The sequence below is a fragment of the Lynx canadensis genome, chromosome A1 (genome assembly GCF_007474595.2).
Source record: "Lynx canadensis isolate LIC74 chromosome A1, mLynCan4.pri.v2, whole genome shotgun sequence".
Lineage (NCBI taxonomy): Eukaryota > Metazoa > Chordata > Mammalia > Carnivora > Felidae > Lynx > Lynx canadensis.
In genome coordinates this window covers 132,175,732-132,197,924 of record NC_044303.2, presented here as the reverse complement: position 1 = coordinate 132,197,924, position 22,193 = coordinate 132,175,732, and the positions used below count along the sequence as shown (strand labels likewise).

Here is a 22,193-nt window from a genome sequence, read left to right as displayed (position 1 = left end):
CCTGTTTATATTAGAATATACAGAAAGTCAAGGTAAATTTTTACTATTTACAAAGGACCCAAGAAGTTCAAGAGTATGGATTTTTTTTCTCATTCTATTTTACCTAGTGTTATTTAATATTAATTAGCTATTTACCTGTAATTAGGAGGTGTTCCTCTACTCATACATCCCTTAATATTTTATGATATTCTTTTATTTCAGTCCAGAAAATAAATATATTTTGACAAATTTGGAGGTTTGGGGTTATTTTGATGGTTTGGTTTGGTTAAGAAAGTTTTATGAAAATAAGTAAAATAAATAAATAAATAAATAAATAAATGAAAGTTTTATGTCATGGGTGCCTAGGTGTGGCTCAGTCGGTTGAGCATCCAACTTTGGCTCAGGTCATGATGTCACTGTTCCTGAGTTCAAGCCCCACGTTGAGCTCTTTGCTGTTAGTGCAAAGCCTGCTTCAGACCCTCACACCCTCTCTCTCAAAAATAAATACACATGAAAAAAGTTTTATGTTAAATTCATACTTGATATCATTTAAAGATGGTTGATACTGAACACTGCCCAGGAAAAAATGCCAAAATGAGATATTTGCATATTACCATAATTGTATTTGTTATTTCCTTTAGTAACTGCTGGAATCAGATTCAAGTAAATGACTTACACTGGTGGTTTCAGGGTTCATAAAGATAGGGCTTACATGAATCCATGGGGTAATTGAAATAAACCTCTGTTTGGCTCAAAATGTACTTTTTATAAGAAAACTACAAAAGATATTTGCAAAGTAGTTGATTAGAAGTCACAGCAGTGATTGGGAAATTTAGATGAATGGATCTAGGTTGGGAACTATCTAGTCAAGTATTTAAAAGCAGCTGGAGTAGCTACAAACCTGGTGACATATGCAGACAAAAATCTGGTATCTGACCCTGCAGGTACTACTGGACGGTTTTTTCTTATTATTACAGAGTTGTCTCTAAACACAGGATCATATCCTCCGACTTCTGTATGTCACACAAGAGACTGCCACTCTTGATGATCGTTAAAAAATTTAAGTGCTAAGGAGGCTTTTGCCTTCAATTTTTTACTCCAGTGTTTGTATCTTTTACCAAGAAATTCCTGTTTTGCAGAAACTCAAATTCTTTTCCCTATGCCTGTGTACATTTCAATATCCTGTCTCAGAAAGACCTTCAATAAATAGAGGTGGAATAGTTTTAAGAATGGTAGTATAGAAACACTGAACTGTCTAAATCAAACTTTCATCTTCAGTGCTTGAATTCTCATACACTATTATCGTAAGCACTGCTAGTTCCTAAGGGTAGTAGCCAGGAAAAAAGATGTCTTAAATTCTGGGATTGTTTTGTTTTTATTAGAAGTAATTTCTCTATATAATCTAGTCAGTGGACTCCTTATCCATCATTCCTAAACGGAAGAGGTTATTGTTCCCATAGCTATGTATTTGCTTTGTTTCTTATAACTTTGGGAAGGGGCATGTTTACAGTAGTCATTCTGAGCTTATTATAGCTACAAAAAAAAAAAAATCTCGAGCTAAAGCTAAAGTGACTAATATCAGATCAAGTCAATTTCAAAACAAAGAATGTTTCTAGAGATAAAGAGGGTTGCTTTAAAATGATAAAAGTGTTAATGAAGAGGACATATGAATACTAAGTGTTTATGAATACTAAGTGGTTATGCACCTAATAACAAATTTAAACTATATGAGACAAACCCTGATAGAACTACTACGGAAAATCCTTGTGGATAAACAAATTCACAAGTACAGTTGTAGATGTCAGTCAGTATGCCTCTCTCAATAATTGATGGAACAGGTAGACAGTAAATCAGAAAGGATATAAGACTTGAATAACACTGTCAGCCAACTTGACCTTTTTAATATTTATAGAACACCTCACCCAACAACTGCAGAGTACACATTTTTTTCAGGTTCACACAGAATGTCTAGCTAGATAGACCTTATTCTGTGTTATAAAACAAGCCTTGATAGATTTTAAAGGGTTCACATTATGCAAAATATATTCTCTAGCCACAAGGAAATTAAATTAGAAATATAGTGACAGCTTCCTGGAAAATTCACTCAATATAGTAACCTAACACTTCTAAATAACCCACTGGGTCAAAGAAAAAATGCAAAAGGAAATTACAAAGTTTTGAACTGAATGAATAAAAACACAATATTTATGGGATGCTCATAAAACAGTACCTAAAGGAAATTATAACACTAACTTCCTGTATTAGAAGGAAGAAATATCTCAAATTTATGACTTCACCTCTGCTTTAACACACTAGAAAAAGAAAAGTGAATGAAACCCAAAGTAAGCAGAAGAAAGATAATAAAAAAAAGATTGGAGATGAAATCACTGAAATGGAAAATAGGAAAACAATAGAGAAAATTAGTAAAACCAAAAGCTGGTTCTTTGAGATCTATAAAATTGAAAAATTGCTATCCAAACTGATCAGGTAAAAATCAAAAAAAAAAAAAAATCAAAACAAAAACAAAAGAAAAGAAATAAAAACAAAACAAAGAAACAATACCAGAAATGAAATAAGTGTAATACTACAGATTATACAGATAGTAAAATAAGGGAATATTGTGGAAAACCTTATGCCAATAAGTTGAACAACTTAGATTAAATAGACAATTAGTTGAAACATACAAACTATAAAAACTCTCTCAAAAATGAACTGAATAGCCTGCATCTATTAAAGAAGTTAAATGGTTAGCTTAAAAACTTTCAACAAAGCAAACTCCATAGCTGAATGACTTCTCTCCTAATTCTTCCAGATGTTGAAGGAGAAATAATGCCATTTCTACATAAGATCTTAAAAATTGAATATGATGGAGAACTTTCCAACTCAATTTTTAAGACCAGCATTCCTCTGAGAAACTACAAGAAAAGTAGATTCCTATAAACACAGGCACAAACAGAATTTTAAGCAATTTTAGGCAATTAAAAGAACTTTAGCAAATCAAATCCAACAATATGTGAAAATGATAATATAACCAAGTGAAGTTTATCCCAATAGTATAAGATTTGTTTCACGTTCAAAAACAAGACAATGTAATTCATCATTTTTAACAGCTCTTTACAAAAGAACACGTAGATGATAATTACAGTATTTTAAATAATTCAAAGAAGTCCACTGTCTATTTCTGATAGTTTGATAGTAAACTAGGAAAAGAAGGGAACTTTATCAACTTCATAAAGGACATCAAAAAAAAAAAAAAAAAACAAAACAAAACTGGAAGATGACATAATACCTAATGGTAAAAGACTGAATGTTTCCATAACATAAGGAACAAAGCAAAGATGTCTGCTCTTCCCACTTCTACTCAACTTCATCACTTTGTGGTGAAGATTCTAGCCACTACTCAACTTTGTGGTGAAGATTAAGCCAAGAAAAAGAAATCAAAGGCATCCAGATTGGAAAACAAAGAGTGAAAACTATTTGCAGGTGACATAGTTGTCTAGGTAGAAATCCTGTGAAATCTACCAAAGAAAACTTCTGGAACCTAATAACCTAAGAATGAAGTTTAGCAAAGTTGTAGAATATAAGATCAATCAATGGGCAAAAAAATTGTATTTCTGTATTGTAACAATAAACAATCAGAAACTGAAATGTTAAAAATACCTTTTATAATAGCATTAAAAATATGAAATATTTAGGGATAAACTGACTAAAAGATGCACAAGACTGAAGCATATAAAACATTGCTGAGGGAAATTAATGAATGAATCAAAAGATATACCATATTCATGGAATAGAAGATTAAATATTTTTAAGATGTCATTTCTCCCCCCTTGATTTATAGATTCAAACTAAACGCAATCAAAATTCTAGCAGGCTGTTTTAGAAACTGACAAGCCAATTTTATAATTTTACAAGCCAATGATAATATCTTCCAGAATTGTAGTATAGTATCACAACCAGGATTCTGACATTGGTAGAGTCAAGATACAGTATATTTGCATCATATCACCTTTTTAATCTTTATTTTTTATTTATTTTTTCATATTGCCTTTTTAAAAGCCACACCCACTTCTCTTTTGTCCTTACTACCTTCTTAATTTCTGGCAACCAAAAATTTGCCATTTCTGTAATATTGTAATTTCAAAAATGTTTTATGAATGGATTCATATAGTATAATCTTTTTAGATTTTTTTCAGCTAGCTGTATTCTCTAGAGATTCACTGAGGTTGCTGCATATTTCAATAGTTTGTTTCTTTTAATTATCGAGTAGTGTTTTATCACATAGATATCCCATAGTTTGTTTAACTCTTCACCCACTGGAAGATATCTGACTTGTGTACCATTAGGGGCTATTACAAATAAAGCTGCTATTAACAGGATTTGGGTGAACAGAAATCTTCATTTCTATGAAATGAATACCCAGAAGTACAATTGTTGGGTTTTATGGTATTTGTATCTTTAGTTTCTTAATAAACTGCCAGACTGTTTTTCAGAGTGGCTATACTATTTTACTTCCCTACCAAAAATGTATGAATGACCCAGTTTCTCTGCAGCCTCACCAGAATTTGATATTGTCTTTTTTTTTTTTTTTTTTTTTTTTTAACATTCTGATAGGGGCACCTGGGTGACTCAGTCAGTTAAGCATCCAACCTAGATTTCGGCTCAGGTCATGATCTCAGGGTTCTTGAGCTGGAGATCACGTCCGGCTCCATGCTGACATCCCAGAGCCTGCTTGAGAGTCTTTCTCCCTCTCTGTCTGTCCCTTCCCTGTTCATGCTCTCCCTCCAATAATAAATAAACTTAAAAAAAAATTTTAGCATTCTGATAGGTGTGAAGTTATATCTCACTGTGATTTTAACTTACATTTCCCTGATTGCTATGATGTTAAACATCATCTCATTACTGTTGAATCCTTTATGTACTCTAGATTCTAGTCCTTTGTTGGATATCTGGTTTGCAAATACTTTCTCTTAATATGTTGCTTATCTTTCCATCCTCTTAATAGGTCTTGAACAGTGTAATAGTTTTTAATTTTCATAAAGTCCAATTTCTCAATTTTTCCTTTTTTAGATTACTTTTGGTGTCAAAGATAAGAACTCTTCCTATCTTTAGATCCCAAAGATGGTCCCCTTTACTTTTTTTTACAAGCTATCATACCACCCCCAGGTAGTACATGTATGGTATTCCTTGGATACTCCCAGCTATCCCAAAACAAGAAAGGACAAAAAACAAATGGTTAAACTGGTTAGACTCTCCACCAGTTTATAAGAAAAAGGCAATTCCATCAATAGCCTTAAATCCAGGAACTCCCTACTGTCTTAATGCTTTTCTAGAGAGAAAAACAACCTTAGTTTGACAATAGTTAGGCTTCCAGTAGTCTGTGAGTCTTTAGCATGTGAAAATCTTTTTGAAAACTTACCTTTTGACTCTACCTCCTCCAAGTCCATGGTATATAATAACCATTCATTCTTGACAACCCCAGTGCAGCTCTCTCTGCCCACCGTCCTTCCCCATGCTTTAAAATCACCTTTTGCACTCTCCCCAAAAAGTTTTGTAGTCTTACATTTTCACTTTAAGTCCGTGATTCATTTTGAGTTGATTTTTGTAGAAGATGAGATATTTAGGACAAGTTTTATTATTTTTGCTTAAGATAAGCAATTATTAGGGCGCCTGGGTGGCTCGGTCGGTTAAGCATCTAACTTCGGCTCAGGTTAATATCTCACGGTTTGTGAGCTCAAGCCCCACATCAGGCTCTGTGCTGTCAGTTCAGAGCCTGCAGCTTGCTTTGGATTCTGTGTCTCCCTCTCTGTCTCTGCCCCTCCCCCACTCTTGCTCTGTCTCTCTCTGTCTCTCAAAAAATGAATAAGCGTTAAAAAAAAAAAAGGGGGGGGCGCCTGGGTGGCGCAGTCGGTTAAGCGTCCGACTTCAGCCAGGTCACGATCTCGCGGTCCGTGAGTTCAGCCCCGCGTCGGGCTCTGGGCTGATGGCTCAGAGCCTGGAGCCTGTTTCCGATTCTGTGTCTCCCTCTCTCTCTGCCCCTCCCCCGTTCATGCTCTGTCTCTCTCTGTCCCAAAAATAAATAAACGTTAAAAAAAAAAAAAAAAGATAAGCAATTATTCTAGCACTCTTTGTTGGAAAGCTATCTTTCCTCCATTGAATTGCTGTTGTACTTTTTCCAAAAACCAGGTGGTCATATTTGTGTGGGTTTGTTTCTGAGTTCTCTCTTCTGCCCTTGATCTATGTGTCTGTTCTTCCACCACCGCCAACAGTCTTGATTAATGGTAGCTATATAATATGTCCTGAAATTGAGTAGACTTATTCTTCCCCCTTTATTCTTTTCCAGAAATATTTTAACTACTGTCTATTCTTCCCATATAGATTTTTAGAATAATTCTATGTCTAGAAAGAAATCTTGCTGAGATTTTGACATGAATGGCATTAAACATGTATATCAGTTTAGGGAGAATAGGTATCTTTACTATGTTGAGTCTCCAATACGAGAACTTAGTCTGTCTCTCCATTTATGTAGGTCTTTGACTTGTTTACATAGATTACTGTGTAGTTTTTGTGAGAAATAAGCCCCCTGACCCAATCAAAGGAGGGATGCAGAGACTGAGCACAGTGAAGAGAGGCTTCTTCTTGCGAGAGTGGGTGTCTGGTGGACAGGCACAACTGGGCGGTTACAGCAGGCAATTTATCTCCTAAATGGTGTATTTTGAATTTTGTTTCTGTGTATTTATTACCAGTGTGTAGAAAGGCAATACCTTTGTGTTTATTTCTCTTATATCCTTGCTGAACTCAATTATTTCATTTTTTATAGATTCCTTGATATTTTTTATGTAAACCATCATATCATCTACAAATGGGAATGGTTTTATTTTTCTCCTTTAATCAATAAGTCTTTATTTCTTGTTTTTTTTTCTTTTGTTGTTGTTTTATTGCCATACCTAAAACTTATAGTACTGTATTGAGAAAGAGTGGTGAGAGATGACTTTCTTACCTGGATTCTAATCCTAGACGGCAAAAGCACTTAAACTTTCACCATTAAGTGTAATGTTAGTTGTAAGTTTTATGTAGTTGCCTTTTATCAAGTTGAGAAAGATTCTCTCTATTCCCATTTTTTTACAGTTTTTATTATAGAATGGTTGTCAGATTTTGCCAATTCTTCATTGATCAGTATGATATTATGATTTTTCCTTAGCTTGTTAATATGGTAGATTATATTAATTGATTTTTGAAAATTGAACCAGCCTTGTATCCATGAATTCTATTTGCTAATATTTTGTTAAGGATTTTTCCATCTGTATTCATGAAAGATGTTGGTCTGTAGTTTTCTTGCTTTGTACTATTTTAGTCTAATTTTGAAATCAGAGTAAGAGTTACATAGAGTATTGATAAAATTTCCTTCTCTTCTATTTTTGGATAAAATTGCATAAGATTTGTATGAAAGTAGTGTTTATTTTTCTTTAAATGTTTGGTAGAGTTCTTCAGTGAAGTTATCTGGGCCTGAAGATTTTTTTTAGAAGTTTTAAAGTTAGATATTCAATTTCCTCAATAGTTAAAGGGTTATTGACATCTACTTCCGTTAGGTGAGTTGTGGCATTTTGCTTTTTGAGAAAGGGGTCCATACTCTCCAAGTTGTCACATTTATTTTTGTAGGGTGTTCATAGCTTTCATTTATCTTTTGATGTATATAGGGTCTGTAGTGGTAACCCTTTTTCATTTCTGATATTGATGATTTGTGTTTTTTTCTTTCACATTTTTCCTAGAGATTTGTCAATTTTATTGAACCAGCTACTTGTTTCATTCTTTTTCTCTAATTTTTTGTTCTGTTTTCAATTTTATTAATTCTTGTGCTTTATTATTTTTCTTCCTTGTACTTGCTTTGGATTTATTTAGCTTTTTCCCCCTAGGCTCTTGAGATCAAAGTTAAGATATAATCAATTTGAAACTTTTCTTCATTTCTATCCTAAGCATTTAGTGCTATAAATTTTCCTCACAGCACTGCTTTAGCTGTGTTACACAAATTTTATATATCAGTTTCATTCAGTTAAGTGTGTTTTGTTTTCCTTGAGACTTCCTCTTTGCCCAGTGGATTATTTAAAAGTGTTGTTTTGTTTCCAACTGTTTAGAAATTGCCCTGTTATCTGTTACTGATTTCTCATTTGATTCCATTAAGGACAGAGACATAACTCTGTATGAGTTCAGTTCTTTTAATTTGTTAAGATTTGTTTTATGACACAGGATATATTCTGTCTTGGTCTATGTTCTGTAGGTGCTTGAAAAAAATGTGTATTCTACTCTTGTTGCGTAGAGTGATTTTAAATCTTGTTTAGATTCTATTGTTTGATGGTTGTGGAGTTCTTCTGCATTCTTGCTGACTTTATGTGTAGTATTTATTAATTGTTGAGAGAATTGTAGATTTGTCTGTTTGTCCTTTAAGGTCTCTCAGTTTTGCTTCATGTATTTTTTAGCTCTATTGTTTGGTGCATCCACATTTAGGATATGTCTTATTGGTGAGTTGAAACTTTTATCATTATTTTGGCCCTTTCTCTCACTGGTAATTTTCTTTTTTCTGAAGTCTGTTTTATCTGATCTTAATACAGTCACTCTAGCTTTCCTTTGATAATGCTTGTTTGGCATATCCATTTCTATCCTTTTATTTTCAGTGTGTCTATCTTTTTCTTTGAAGTGGGAGTCTTGTACGCAGTGTATAGGTGAATCATATTTTTCAATCAACTTTACCAACCACTTTCTTTTAATTGGTATTTTTTTACATTAATGTAATTTTTTATATGTTAGAGCTAATCCTACCACTTTTTATTTGTTTTCTGTTCACTCTGTTTTTCATTCTTCTTTTTTCATTCTTGTTTTTTTTTTTTCTCTGCCTTCCTGTGGATTACTACTTGAACATTTTTTAGTTTTATCTATAGTGTCACTGGAACACCTATAGAATTGCATATAATTTTTCTGTAGTGTCAAAGACACATTGTGTCCATAGTGGTTTTTTTTTTTTATTTTTCTATGATATTTTATATGGCATTTTTAGTGGTTGCTCTAGGTATTAGATTATATTACATAATTTACCACAATCTACTGGTATTGTCTTTTTACCAGGACAAGCAGAGTAGAAACCGTGCCTCCCTTTATGTCCCTTTACCCTCTTTCCTTTACAATACACTTGTCCTAAATATATTCTCTACATACATTTAAAACCTCATGAAACAATGGTGTAGTTTTTGCTTCCACAATCAAACATAATTTAGGAACTCAAGAGAAGGAAAGCCTTTTGTACTCAGGTTTTTGCTTATTCTATTCTTTCTTCTTGATGTTCCAGTGTTCCTTCTTTTATCATTTCCTTTCCATTTAAGGAATTTTCTTTAGCCATTCTTCTAGGGTCTGTCTGCTGGTGACGAATCCTTTTACTTTTTCCTTATCTGAGAATGTCTTAATTTCTCCTTCATTCCTGAATAATATTTTTACTGGGTAGAGGATTCCAGGTTGACATTTCTTTCAGCATTTAAAAAATGGCCACTTCTTTCTGTCTTCCATGCTTTCTAATAAGAAATCTGCTTTCATTCTAATTGTTTCATTCATATAAGTAATACATTTTTTTCTCTGGCTGTTTTCAAGATTTTTTTTCATTAGTTTTCAAAAGTTTAAGTTTCATATCTCGATATGGATTTCAAGTACTTTTTAAGCCCCTCCTTCTTTATACTCTTTATGTCTCCAGTGACACAAATATTGTATCTTGTGTTACTATCCCACAGATCCCCAAGTCTCATTCCTTTTCTTTAAATCTGTTTCTTCTCCATTGCTCAGATTGGGTGATTTCTATTGTTCTGTTTTCCCATTCAGTGATATTTCTATTCAGTGCTTTGCATTCTGCTATTGAGCCCATCCACTGAGTGTTTTAATTCCATTTATTGTCATTTTAGTTCTAAAATTTTTATTTGGTTCTTTGGATTTTGTCCCATTTTGGGGGGCTTTCATATTTTTTCACTTCTTTCAAGCATTTTGTTTCTTAGAAACATTTTTATGATGACTACTTTAAAATCTTTTTTAGATTATTTTAAAAATAATCTCATTGTGGTGTTGTTATATGATTGTTTCATTTTTCATTCAATTTAAGATCTCTGGACTTTGATGAGTTCTTTTCAACCAAAATTTGGACATGTTTATATTGTATTATGAAACGTTGGCTTTCCTTAAACCTTGTCTTTTATATGATTTTCTTTGGTACCACCCCAGAAGAGAAAGTGACTTTTTATTGCCAGGGGGAGACAGAGGTTCTGTTTCCTCACTTAGGTTCTGCCAACACTCAAAGTGGTCATGGCTTCTTGTTACTGCTGGGTGAGGGGATGAGTTCCAGCTCCCCATTGGTATCCCATGGTGGGAGTGGTCTTGTTACTTACTACTGGGTGATGATGAGTGCCCCGACTTTCTTAGATATATTCTGACATCATTTCAGCATAGATGGGAGGGGTACCTCATTACTACTGGCTGGCAGCAGAAGTCAAGGCTTCCCAAGTGGTCTTTATTGACACTATTAGTGGAGATCTCTTTACTGGGTAGTGATAAAGGTCCTGGTTACCTACTTAGACTACTCATGCTGAGGAATTGGGAGATCTTATCACAGCTTGGTAAGGGGGAATGTCTAGGTTCCTCACTCAGAGTCTGCTGACATGGGTGGGGGTTGTGCCAGTTTTTTCTGTGGTGTTCGGCTTGAGTAAGGGCAGTTGTTACCTACAACCTATCTGTCACTAGGCTGTCTCTGTTTTGGTCTTTAGGCTAGAGAAATCTTTTTATCTGTACCTGTATTGACATTGCCAAAGCTGCCAGCTTCTTCAGCTCCAAGTCTGGGCTAAAGGAAGCAAGAATTCCACAGAACTCACTCCTGTGTCTTTCTCTGGATTTCAAGATCCATAGCTAGTCTGTCTTGTTTCTACTTTAAAGTTGTTGTTGTTTTTAAGTTTACTTATTTATTTTGAGAGAGAGAGCACAAGCAGGGGAGGAGCAGAAAGAGAGAGAATCCCAAGCAGGCTTCGCACTGCTAGCTCATAGCCTGACAGATGGCTCAAATCCATGAACTGTGAGATCATGACCTGAGCCGAATTCAAGAGTCGGGCACTCAACCGACTGATCCACCCAGGGACCCCTACTTTTCAGTTTTTATGTTTGTTTTTACAATGTCTGGTATTTTTAGTTGAACTTACTGGGAGAAATAGGAAAAGTACACTTGCTCCTCTTCCCAGAAGCAGAAGTCCAACTTACTTTTTTTCTGTGCAACTGATTTTTGACAAATATGAAATAAGTTGCAAAATATTATACATGCCACTGTTTTATATGCCATATAAAATATCACTTATCCATCTTTCAAAAAAGAGAAAAACTTGGGACTTATTTGTAACTATTTTGTATAAGTGATTGTATGTGCATATTTGGTTGTATGGAGAGCAAGCTTAACAGAAAACAACCAAATTGTGATTTCAGAAACAAGTTAGAGAGTAGTATATATTCTTTCCTTCTAGGGTACCAATGACATAAATATTATTAGATTTCTTTACAGTCCTGTGATTAACATCCTAGAATACCATAATCCTCATTTTGTTTGAAAAAGAAAATTTTAAACACCTGTATTTGAGGGGTACCAGGTTAGCTCAGTCAGTATATCATGCAACTCTTGATCTCAGGGTTATGGGTTCAAGCCCCGTCAGGCTAGGCATGGAGCCTACTTTAAAAAATAAAAAAAAAAAAAAGCTGTATTTGATTGTATTGTTTTGTTTTTTAAGACCTGAAATAGTACCCACCAACTGTTGACATTGATTCGGTGTAGGAATTAGCAGTGAGTACTTGAATTTTTTTTTTTTAATTTTTTTTTTTTTCAACGTTTATTTATTTTTGGGACAGAGAGAGACAGAGCATGAACGGGGGAGGGGCAGAGAGAGAGGAGACACAGAATCGGAAACAGGCTCCAGGCTCTGAGCCATCAGCCCAGAGCCTGACGCGGGGCTCGAACTCACGGACCGCGAGATCGTGACCTGGCTGAAGTCGGACGCTTAACCGACTGCGCCACCCAGGCACCCCTTGAATTTTTTATTTAATGTACCTAGTAGTAGTTGAAATTTTTATAAAAAGCATGTAATATTTTTATAAGCTTCTCAATAAATAAAAATAATCAGTGGACCTTGAGGGTATTAAGCTAAGTGAAATAAGTCAGAGAAGGACAAGTACTATATGATTTCACTTATATGTGAAATCTAAAAAAGAAACAAACACATAAAAAAGCCAAGTTCAGAGATAAAGGAAAAAGATTTGTGGTTGTTAGAGGCAGGTGATAAGGCTGGTCAAGGAGTACCGGGGTGCCTGGCTGGCTCAGTGGATAGAATATGGACACTTGATCTCATGGTTGTAGGTTTGAGTCTCATGTTGGGGGAGAGATTATTTAAAAACAAATATTTAAAAAATAAATAAAAGAGCTACAAACTTCCAGTTATAAATAAGTCATGGGGTTGTAATGTATAGCATGTTGACTGTAGTTAATAGTACTGTATTGTATGTTTGAAAGTTGCTAAGAGGGTAGATCCTAAAAGTCCTCATCACAAGAAAAAAATGTTGTTGGTATGTATGTAACATGGTGACAGATGTTAACTCGACTTACAGCAAATATTTTGGAATGTGTACAAATATCAAACCATTATGTTGTATGCCTGAAAATAAACAATGTTATATGTCAATTTATACCTCAATTTGAAAAACAAGAAAGGAGAAACTGTTACAAGAGAAGTGCAGTATCCTAACCAATAAAATTCATCAACCAGTAACCAAAGTGGAAAAACTGTATACATACCATATTAGTGTACAGATTCATGGTGTCCTGATTCTTTCCCCTCAATACACAGGAGTAAATGAAGAAGAGGAGAAGAAAAAAGCAAAAAGCAAAGAGAAATCAAGTTGAAAAAAAAAAGAAAAAGGTATTTTTTTAACATCATTGTTTTTTAAAAGCAGGACTGTGAATCCCAGATGGATTATAAAATTTAATATTTTGTGTGTAGTCCAGTTAATTTAACACTAATTCTTTCCTTAATGGGGATCAGATATTCAGTTGTTTCAGTAAAATAACAGTCCTTGAGGAATCAAAACTAAAGTCAATACTCAGCCACCTTGAATTTTTTTTCTTGGAGCAAATTAAGGTATAAATAAATAATAGCCCCCCCCCTTCTTTTATGTATTCTATTTGTGTTCTAGAATTTAGAGTTTAAAACATCAGCCACACTTTTAATTGGATGATGTCTAAATTCTTTACATATATATTTTGTCCTCATTATGTATAAAGTTGGGCTTAAGTATTTGTATTCTCAAAATATCATTGCAATGGCTACAAAGTTATTAATAGGATTTACGTACCCACTTATTCTAAAAATTCATTCAGGTCTTTCAGAACCCACATCAGCCACCAATGAATTTTTAGTATCAGCTCTTTTAACAAACTGGTTAAAGCAATTGATCACAAGAATTAAGAAGCAGCTTCTTTTATGGTTAACAAGTACAGTTTCATATATACTAGAATAAACGTATATATACAGATATCTTTTAAGGTATTTGACAATAATAATGTCTGACTTGGACCCTAGTTCTCTAGAGTAAGTTCTGAAAATCAGGTGTTACTTCATAGAGCATTTAATACATACCTTTCAACACCTCAGCTACTTCATAATTTAGAAAAGTTCATTTCTCTCAAGTGTTGGGAGTCAAATAATATTTAACATAAAAGCTAATAGGAAGATAGAGGTCAGTGTATTTTATAGTCGGACTAATGTATTGTTGAATCATTTGCATTAGCACAGCAAGGATTGTGTATAGACAAAATAAAATTATCTGTTTTCTTCCAAATTCTAAGATACTTGTTTTATTGTAACAGATTATTATTTGAGCCTCTCTACTTTGGGTCTCACAGACCTCAGACAGGGCCTGAAATTAAATGAACTTTTCTAGTCATACTCAGCAGAGATTTTGCCACCTCTTGGAGTTGTTATGTGCAAGTCTAACACCGGGCCTTAAAAATTAAAATCCAGGACCAAAAAAGCCAAAGAAAAATGTACAAACAAGCTCTACTCAGAATCCAGAGGTCAAGTAGGGTCTTTAAAACAGGAAAACAGCAAGAGTTGACAATAACAGAGATGAAGAGGGAATAAGAGAATACATGAGAAAATAAGACCAGGAAACAGCCAGAAGTCTAAGTAAGACAAAATGGAGAAAGAAATACAGCATTACAGAAATGAGGGAAAACTCGGAGTTTCTAAACAAGAAATTCAGTCAAGTAATTCATGAGAATCACTGACAGACACAGACTTGAAGTCTCATGCATTTATTTCTTGCTTACTGTAGGTCTGTGTCAGGTTTTCTTAGTTTGGGCTTTAACTTCTAACGGTTAGCTCACTACTACCTTTTTAGAAAGCTGTCTTTTTTCGGGCGCCTGAGTGACTCAGTCGGTTAAGCAACTGACTTCAGCTCAGGTCATGATCTTGCAGTTTGTGCGTTTGAGCCCCTCATTGGTCTCTGAGCTGTCAGCCCAGAGCCTGGAACCTGCTTCCAATTCTGTGTCTCCCTCTTTCTCTGCCACTCCCCTGCTCACGCTCTTTCAAAACTGAATAAACATTAAAAACAAAAAAAAAAAGTGTCTTTTTATTTTTTATTTTTAATTGACTCAGTTTCTGTCTTCTGACACATTTAGAGTTTGGGTGTGGGGAGATTGTTGTATACCTACTTATATAAGATCTTAAGAGATGGCTTTTCTGTTTTTTGTTACTTTTCTCTTTTTTAATACTAGAGGAAGGAATTGCGTAGTTTTTTTCCAAATCTAGTATTAGAGGAATATTAGAAAATAAAGAATAATGATAAATCATCTTCATTTACTTGTATGCATTTATTTATTTATTATTTATTTTTTAATTAATTTATTTTTTTTTCCAACGTTTATTTATTTTTGGGACAGAGAGAGACAGAGCATGAACGGGGAGGGGCAGAGAGAGGGGAGACACAGAATCGGAAACAGGCTCCAGGCTCTGAGCCATCAGCCCAGAGCCCGACGCGGGGCTGGAACTCACGGACCGTGAGATCGTGACCTGGCTGAAGTCGGACGCTTAACCGACTGTGCCACCCAGGCGCCCCTACTTGTATGCATTTAAAACATCTCTTTTTGTAACTAGTGAAAATTACTTTGGAATGCAAGTGCTCATCTGTATCACTTGAACAGGAATTTAACAGAAGTCCTTTTATTTAGCTAATTTTCAGCTTTCACCCATTTTTACCAAGGTACACATATAGCCCTTTTTACATAATTGCATCCTTTTGTAGCTCTTTTAAGAGAATATGCTAACAAGTTATTGTGTATGTAAATGAATTGTATATATGATAAAGGCTTGGTAAATACCACTTTGTTTAGCTTATAAGATTTTGAAGGGTACAACAGGATGAAAAGCTGAAAATCACAGAAAAATTACTGCATCCTTACTGAGTTTAAAACTTAATACTAGAGTTGAGCAAAATAGAGTTATTTGTTTTGTCAGCTTCTATGACCAAGGAGCAAAAATTCTGAAGTCTGTATTTTAAGAGAATACAAATATATAAAGCACATTTCGAGTTTCTTTGTTTATACCCCACTTTGCTCCAAGAATGATTTCAGGCAGTTAAATCCCATTTAAATTTAGCTATTAGCCATAAATGCAGTTATCAGTCAGTCTCTATTATTGCCCATAGGTCTTATTCATCCAGTTCCACTGAAGAGGACACTTCAAAACAAAAGAAACAAAAATATCAGAAGAAGAAAAGAAAAAAGAAAAAAAGAATAAGTCAAAAAGGGGGAAACACCACAAAAAGGAAAAAAAGAAGAGAAAAAAGGAAAAGCATTCTTCCACCCCTAATCCTTCTGAGATCTGCAAAAAGTAACTGAATCTTCAGCCTAAGCCATTAAATTTTAAAATTTGGTTTTAGAAATTATTTGACCTTCCTTGGAATTTGCTATATAATCATGCTTTGCAATAAATCACAGCCTTTTCCATATAGACATTTTTTTCGTATATGGGACCATTGTCTTCTGGCAATAGATTTTTAATGTGCTGACTCTAAAGTATTGAATCAGTCTTACTACTTGATAGCCACACCCCAAATATAGATATTTATACATACAAAACACATCATTTTTGGTATTCATGACTGTGTCTGACTAGTGTTGTTACTTTATAAGTTGATTGTAAATGGCTTTACTCCAGTCAACACAGGTAATCTACCTAGCAGTTAATGAGTATTGCTCAATCAAGTGTCCACCTTCCAGTGATAAAATGAGGTAGGGGATAATGTTTTGCTCTTGACTCTGAAAAATTTAATAGCTTTATTTCCTATGGTAATGTATAAAAATAGTGAAGTTTTTCACTGTCATTTTTAAATCTTGAAACTTTTTTGGATGTCATAGGAAATGAAGCTGCTTCACTGGTCTTAACTAGGACATTTTAAGCGAATGGTATTGGCAAGAAGATAATGAAAATACTTATAAGGAAGTTTTACTGTTACATGAAATGCAGAGTGTCTAGTACCTGCCTCCTCTGTTATTGTAACAATTAAAATTCTCTTCCTCTTTTAAAAAGACAAGCGTAGTCCAGCCTCTCAGAGTCTTGCAGAGATGATGCTGTGTTGGGTAGAATATTTAGGATAGACTCCTGGGTTGTTTTACAAATGTGCCATATTGGCATCTCTTAAAGTGATACCTCAAACACAGAACTTTTTAATTAGGAGGATGACAGCTAAATCATTATTAGAACTGATTTTTATTGTATTCTGTATGTAAATTTTATGAAGCTTGTTTCTATGAGTAATGTGGAAATTTTTTATAAATGTGAAATATATATTTATTTGTCTAAAATAATTTGTAGTTTTGAAGCAGGTTTCACACTGAATTTATGGTTTCAAAAATGACCAGTTTGGGGTGTTTCTCTCTTTTACTTCATTCTTAGACCTTAAGAGCAGTGACAAAAATTTAGGGTTAAGAATTTTATTCTGTACTTTTTAAAATATAAGAGCCAGGGAGTTGCATCATGAAAGCCTTTATAACAATGAAAATTTTATATGAGTAAGCATTTTCAAGCATATATCAGTAGATATAAATGTTTCTTACACTTAATTTCACAATGATCAGTGTTACTTACTTTGCTTGATATTTGGATATCCCTTACGCCCAGTGAGTTAAGCACTTAGCAGCATCAAACATCAATCACTTATCATGACACAGCACCAAAGATTGCATGTACTCACTGTGGTGCAGTTATAAATTTTCAGATTACTAACCTACAGACATGGCGTCAGGCAAATTCATTATGGTGAAACCAGGTAAGTACATGTAACCTCACAAGCTGGAAAAATGTACTGATTCTTTCTTCATCCAGCTCCCCTTGCTCACATGACCTCACTCACACTGGGGGAGCTCACAGCTCCTCGTAATATCTGCTTACCATGCTGAGATCTAGGGAAGCTACACCCACATCCCTCTTCTAGCTTTATAGCTGAGGAAGCTTTCACTCTTCTAGCTTTTCCATCACCTAATTTCATCATATGGCCTCTTCAGAAAGAAACTCTTTTGTTTAAATAGTTTAGTCAGGTGTTGAGAGAGAAACATAGAGTTATTAAGTTATTACATTTTTAACTGTTTGTTTGGCCTTTGCTGTATTTTCAGTATTTTTTTAGCTGTATTTTCTGAAAATACGGTTCTTTCATTATCATAATGAAAAAAAATAAAAAACTTAAAATGATAGGAAAATGCTGCATGCACAAGGATGGCCTCATCCCATTTTAACATGGTTAAAAATGCTAATAATTATAGTGAAACAAAAGTAATCTAAAGTTATTTGTGATTTTATTTCTGTTAATCGTAGAGATTATAAATTGGCTCATTAGATTTGTTTTCTGAATGGGAACACAATTGATAATGGTCCAAAAGAGTTACAAAATTCAGCACCATTAACTAATACAGTGTGCAAATTAAAAAATTTTATTGCTCAGTAATTTTCTCCCCTAGATACATTCTTGGAATTATTCTTGAGTAAATTCCCCATAGTATGAGAATAGTTTATAAAACCTGTCATCTGAATAAAATTTATTTCTTTTTACTGGTTTTCTTGTAAAGTGATCTTGTTGGGATTGGATATAAATCTCACTAATAAATTTTAGGAGAAATTAGTGAGATTTTCTATGAGGCAGTATGTACGTAGCAGAAGGAAAACTGAACTTAATAGTAAAAATCCAAAAAGTCCTGGCCTTTCTAACTACCTTCGTGACTTTCAACTAAATTATTTAGCTTCTCTGGGCCTTGGTGTATTTGATCTGTAATATATTATACCCAATTATCTCTGAGAACCCTTCCAGTCCTTAATGTAGATGATTATCAATATGTTAGTATAATTCAAGTAATATTATTCATTTTAGAAATTGCTGTAGGTAGGCAGGTAGCATTCTGTATTGGTAAAGGTTGAATTTATTAATATACCTGTTAAACACATTCAACTTCTTTAAGCAGGTAATTGATATTTGGTTTACATTCTTAGCAACCAGTGTATGTCTTTTTGATCAGATGCATATAGATTTTATGTTTAGATTTGTATCTGTAACCTGATTGTCTAAATACTCAGGCTATTGCTTTTGGGCTGATGGATCCACTCCCCACAAAATTCCCTGTTTCTTTTCTCCGTATCCTCTTTTGACGAAATCTCTCAGAGGTATCCCTAGTTCTTGCCCCTAATGTACATCTGTTCACAGCTTTGGTTCTCTGAGGCCAAAACATCAATAAATAAGGAATAAAACAATTTTATGTGTCTATATTTACGGTTCACTCCGTCTAAAATTATATAACCCTAGGTCACTTTCATTTTAACTAGATTGAAGAGTTATTAATAATGTTGATGAAAATGTCATTGCTTCCTTTCTTCAGCAAACATTGACTGAGTGCCTGGCATAGCAAACGCTCTGCTAAGTACTGGGGATACAGAGATTAATAAGACTCACTTGCTTCCCTGAAGGGGTTCATAGTTTAGTTGGTGGGAGAAACAACAGAACACATCAGTGTATAATAAATCCAGTGATTGACCTGAACATGCGTTCATGAAAACACAGAAGGATACTTAACTTAGTCTGGAGAAGTGAGAAAAGGCTACCTAAAGAAATGATGGCTGACTTGGATTTTGATGGAGACTGAAGATAGAACTCATGGCATTTACGGACGAGTGGGTACTGTGAACAAAGATCACAGTAAAAAAAACTTGAGTTGTGTGTGTGTCAAGAATTACAAGCATTATGTAAGGCAGGATGTGGTAAGAATTGAGACTACCATTCTAGGTTCTCAGGAACAAGAGAACGAAGTCTTATGTTCCGTGTTTGGAAGCTTGAACTTTAATCTGTAAGCAATGAGACACCATGAGAGAGTTTTAAGGAAAGATATGGCCTTTATTGGGGTTTGGTTTCATCCACTTCGAAATCCTATTAAACAATTTTTTTCAAAGATGAAATTGCTCTCATAAGAAGACCGCATAGAAAATAATTTGAGCCTCTTATGTCCTGTTATTTCTACTCTTCTTCTAGACCCACTTTTCTTTCTAAGATTTGATTATTACCAAAAATTCCAGTGACTTAAGTCTTCTAAAAACACATAAAGCTACTGTGTTCTTTATCAGACACGTCCCCAGAATTACATGCATAAGTACATACTTTGAAATGTGTTTTACATTTTTAGATTATTTGTGACTGATTCAAATTCTGTCACTAGGTTAGTGACACCCAAATAAATCATCTAAAGTATATTTTTCATTGTATAGACTCGGCTGTGATTTGATAAGACGTCTTGCTTAATATTTTGTCTCAATGTGTGAAGCACCAACTGAAAGCAACAGAGACACATACCAATTGGTCCACTGGTTGAGCCCTGTGTCTCTCCCTCAGGTGACCTGGCTTGGCAGGGACTATAACTAGTACCAGTGCTGAGATTCAATCTCCCTGGGCAGTTGGCAACCAAGGAGAGTACGCTTCTTAAGCCAGCACAATTGTAATCACACAAAACCCAGGGTCTTCTGACCATCATTTGTTGCCTCCCACCTTTTTTAAAAATGTGCAGAATGCCAGAGAATTGGGATGCCTTTCCAGGGGCACAACTCAGGACACATCCAGCCACGGCCAGCTCCTGTATGTCTCACAGGTTAAGAGGAGTTTGGGAGAGGGGCGCCTGGGTGGCGCAGTCGGTTAAGCGTCCGACTTCAGCCAGGTCACGATCTCGCGGTCCGTGAGTTCGAGCCCCGCGTCAGGCTCTGGGCTGATGGCTCAGAGCCTGGAGCCTGTTTCCGATTCTGTGTCTCCCTCTCTCTCTGCCCCTCCCCCGTTCATGCTCTGTCTCTCTCTGTCCCAAAATAAATAAACGTTGAAAAAAAAAAAAATTAAAAAAAAAAAAAAAAGAGGAGTTTGGGAGACCGTGAGCATTGTGCTGGCCTTGACCAATTTGTCTGCATCTTGTTTCATTCATGGCTTCTGCGTTTGCCCTTGAACTACAAAAGTAGAACTGTACCCCTGCCTCAACTAAACTTTCTCAACCTAGGTTTTTACTTGAGGCAACATCTATAGTACTATAATTATTATCTGTGTATCAAGATAGCCAAAATGAAATCAACATAGGCAGCAGATGTGTCAATAATGATCTGGAACTTCTCAGTATAGCCCCATGTAGCTATTTAAATTTGGATTAATTAAAATAAAAGGTATCCTTCATTTGCTCTAGAGACATCTTAAGTGCCCAGTTGCCACAGGTGACTGGTGGCTACTATGAGCAGGGCAGACACAAGAACATTTCCATCATCACAGAAACTTCTGCTGCACAGTGCTGGTCCAGAAGATATCCCCAGTTCTTGGTAAAACTTTTGACAGCCTAATTGTCCCAAGTTTCTAACCCTTAGCCTTGCATGCCCAAGTGCAATAGGGCTTTCCTTTTTTTTTTCCCCCTCTCAGACCAGAGAAGCTGTGTCTGACACACTGTGAAAGGCTAGTCTTCCAACTACATAACTTTACACCGCACAGTACATGTGTTCAGCAGAGCCAGCTGAAAATTAATCCTTTTTTTAGTGCATTCCTTCAGACACCCAGGCCTGTGTTCTTACGATAGAAATCATACTTATGCGTAAAAATCTTTTAAGACAATTGTAATTTGCAGAAACTGTAGTTTTATTTCTAGATGTCTATGTGGTATTATTGCAGTAGCTTAGGTGGAACCACAGGACTTGTGTGTTTGATAACTTTCATTATAGAAGTTCCTTAGGAACTCTATCAGTGAAGGATTCGTGTTACGGTTATCCCTTGGTAAGCTGAAATATTTATTATTAAGATCATGTATTGTGACATACTCTGTTCTCGAATGTTAGCTTTTATAAAAGCAATACATTCATTGTGCGCCCCACAAACCCTCTGAAAAAGGCAAGGGTTCATGTCTAAGAGACTTAAAAACATGCCACCTCTATTTTACAAGACCATTCCCTCCGAGATTTACGTATCCAGTACCGTCTCATGAAACGAACTGCCGCTAAGTATCCAAAGACTTGTGTAATGTTGCTAATGTGAAAATTTCCCATTGTTCCACACTGGCATAGGTTTGCTTGTCTTTGTTATCTTAAGTTCCTTAATTTCTCCAGAAGTGTTAGCATAATTTCATGTACTGCAGGAACATCTTAATTAGCAAATAAAAGTAAACTTCTCTGCACATGATCAGAAACCTTAGTGGGTTTTTAATAAATTAACTGAAAAATCAAAAGCACAGCTGCGTCTTGCTTTGTGCATGATGAATTTTTGAGAAGTATTATTACGAACTGTATTTGAAATGCATTTTATTTTTATTTGCTCTGTCCCTCCAGTGAGCTTTTACAGCACAGGCTTTTTAATAATACACAGTGCTGATTTTGTCGTCTCCATCGGTGGCTCTTGATTCATGTCATCAGCTTCATAGGATGTTTCCATTGTCGAGTTTGTGCTGCATTTGAATTGGGGGCATTGGCTTTCCTGTTTGGGTTGCCTGCACAACAAAATGAAAAATTACTTGGAATTATGACATAAATTTGGCTTTTTAAAATGTGTGCTTGGAAAATACATTTTGTAGCAATATTGAAGCTATGTCTTGAAAACACTAGGTGGATGGGTGA

General features: G+C 34.9%; 1 protein-coding gene across 3 annotated transcripts in view; it reads right to left on the bottom strand.

Annotated features, from left to right (window-relative positions):
- The window catches only part of LOC115518421 (spliceosome-associated protein CWC27 homolog), a 103,395-nt gene that overhangs the window by 46,904 nt on the left and 34,298 nt on the right, over positions 1–22,193 (bottom strand). Inside the window, exons 11-13 of one of the 3 annotated variants that reach the window (XM_030321899.1) lie at positions 2,272–2,276; positions 2,227–2,235; positions 917–926 (exon numbers count right to left, since the gene is read on the bottom strand). In XM_030321899.1, coding sequence (XP_030177759.1) covers positions 917–926; positions 2,227–2,235; positions 2,272–2,276 — 24 coding nt within the window. Of the gene's footprint in view, positions 1–916; positions 927–2,226; positions 2,236–2,271; positions 2,277–4,042; positions 4,053–14,469; positions 14,491–14,602; positions 14,607–22,193 lie in introns of all 3 variants that reach the window. The other 2 variants (XM_030321897.1, XM_030321926.1) reach the window with 2 other exon arrangements.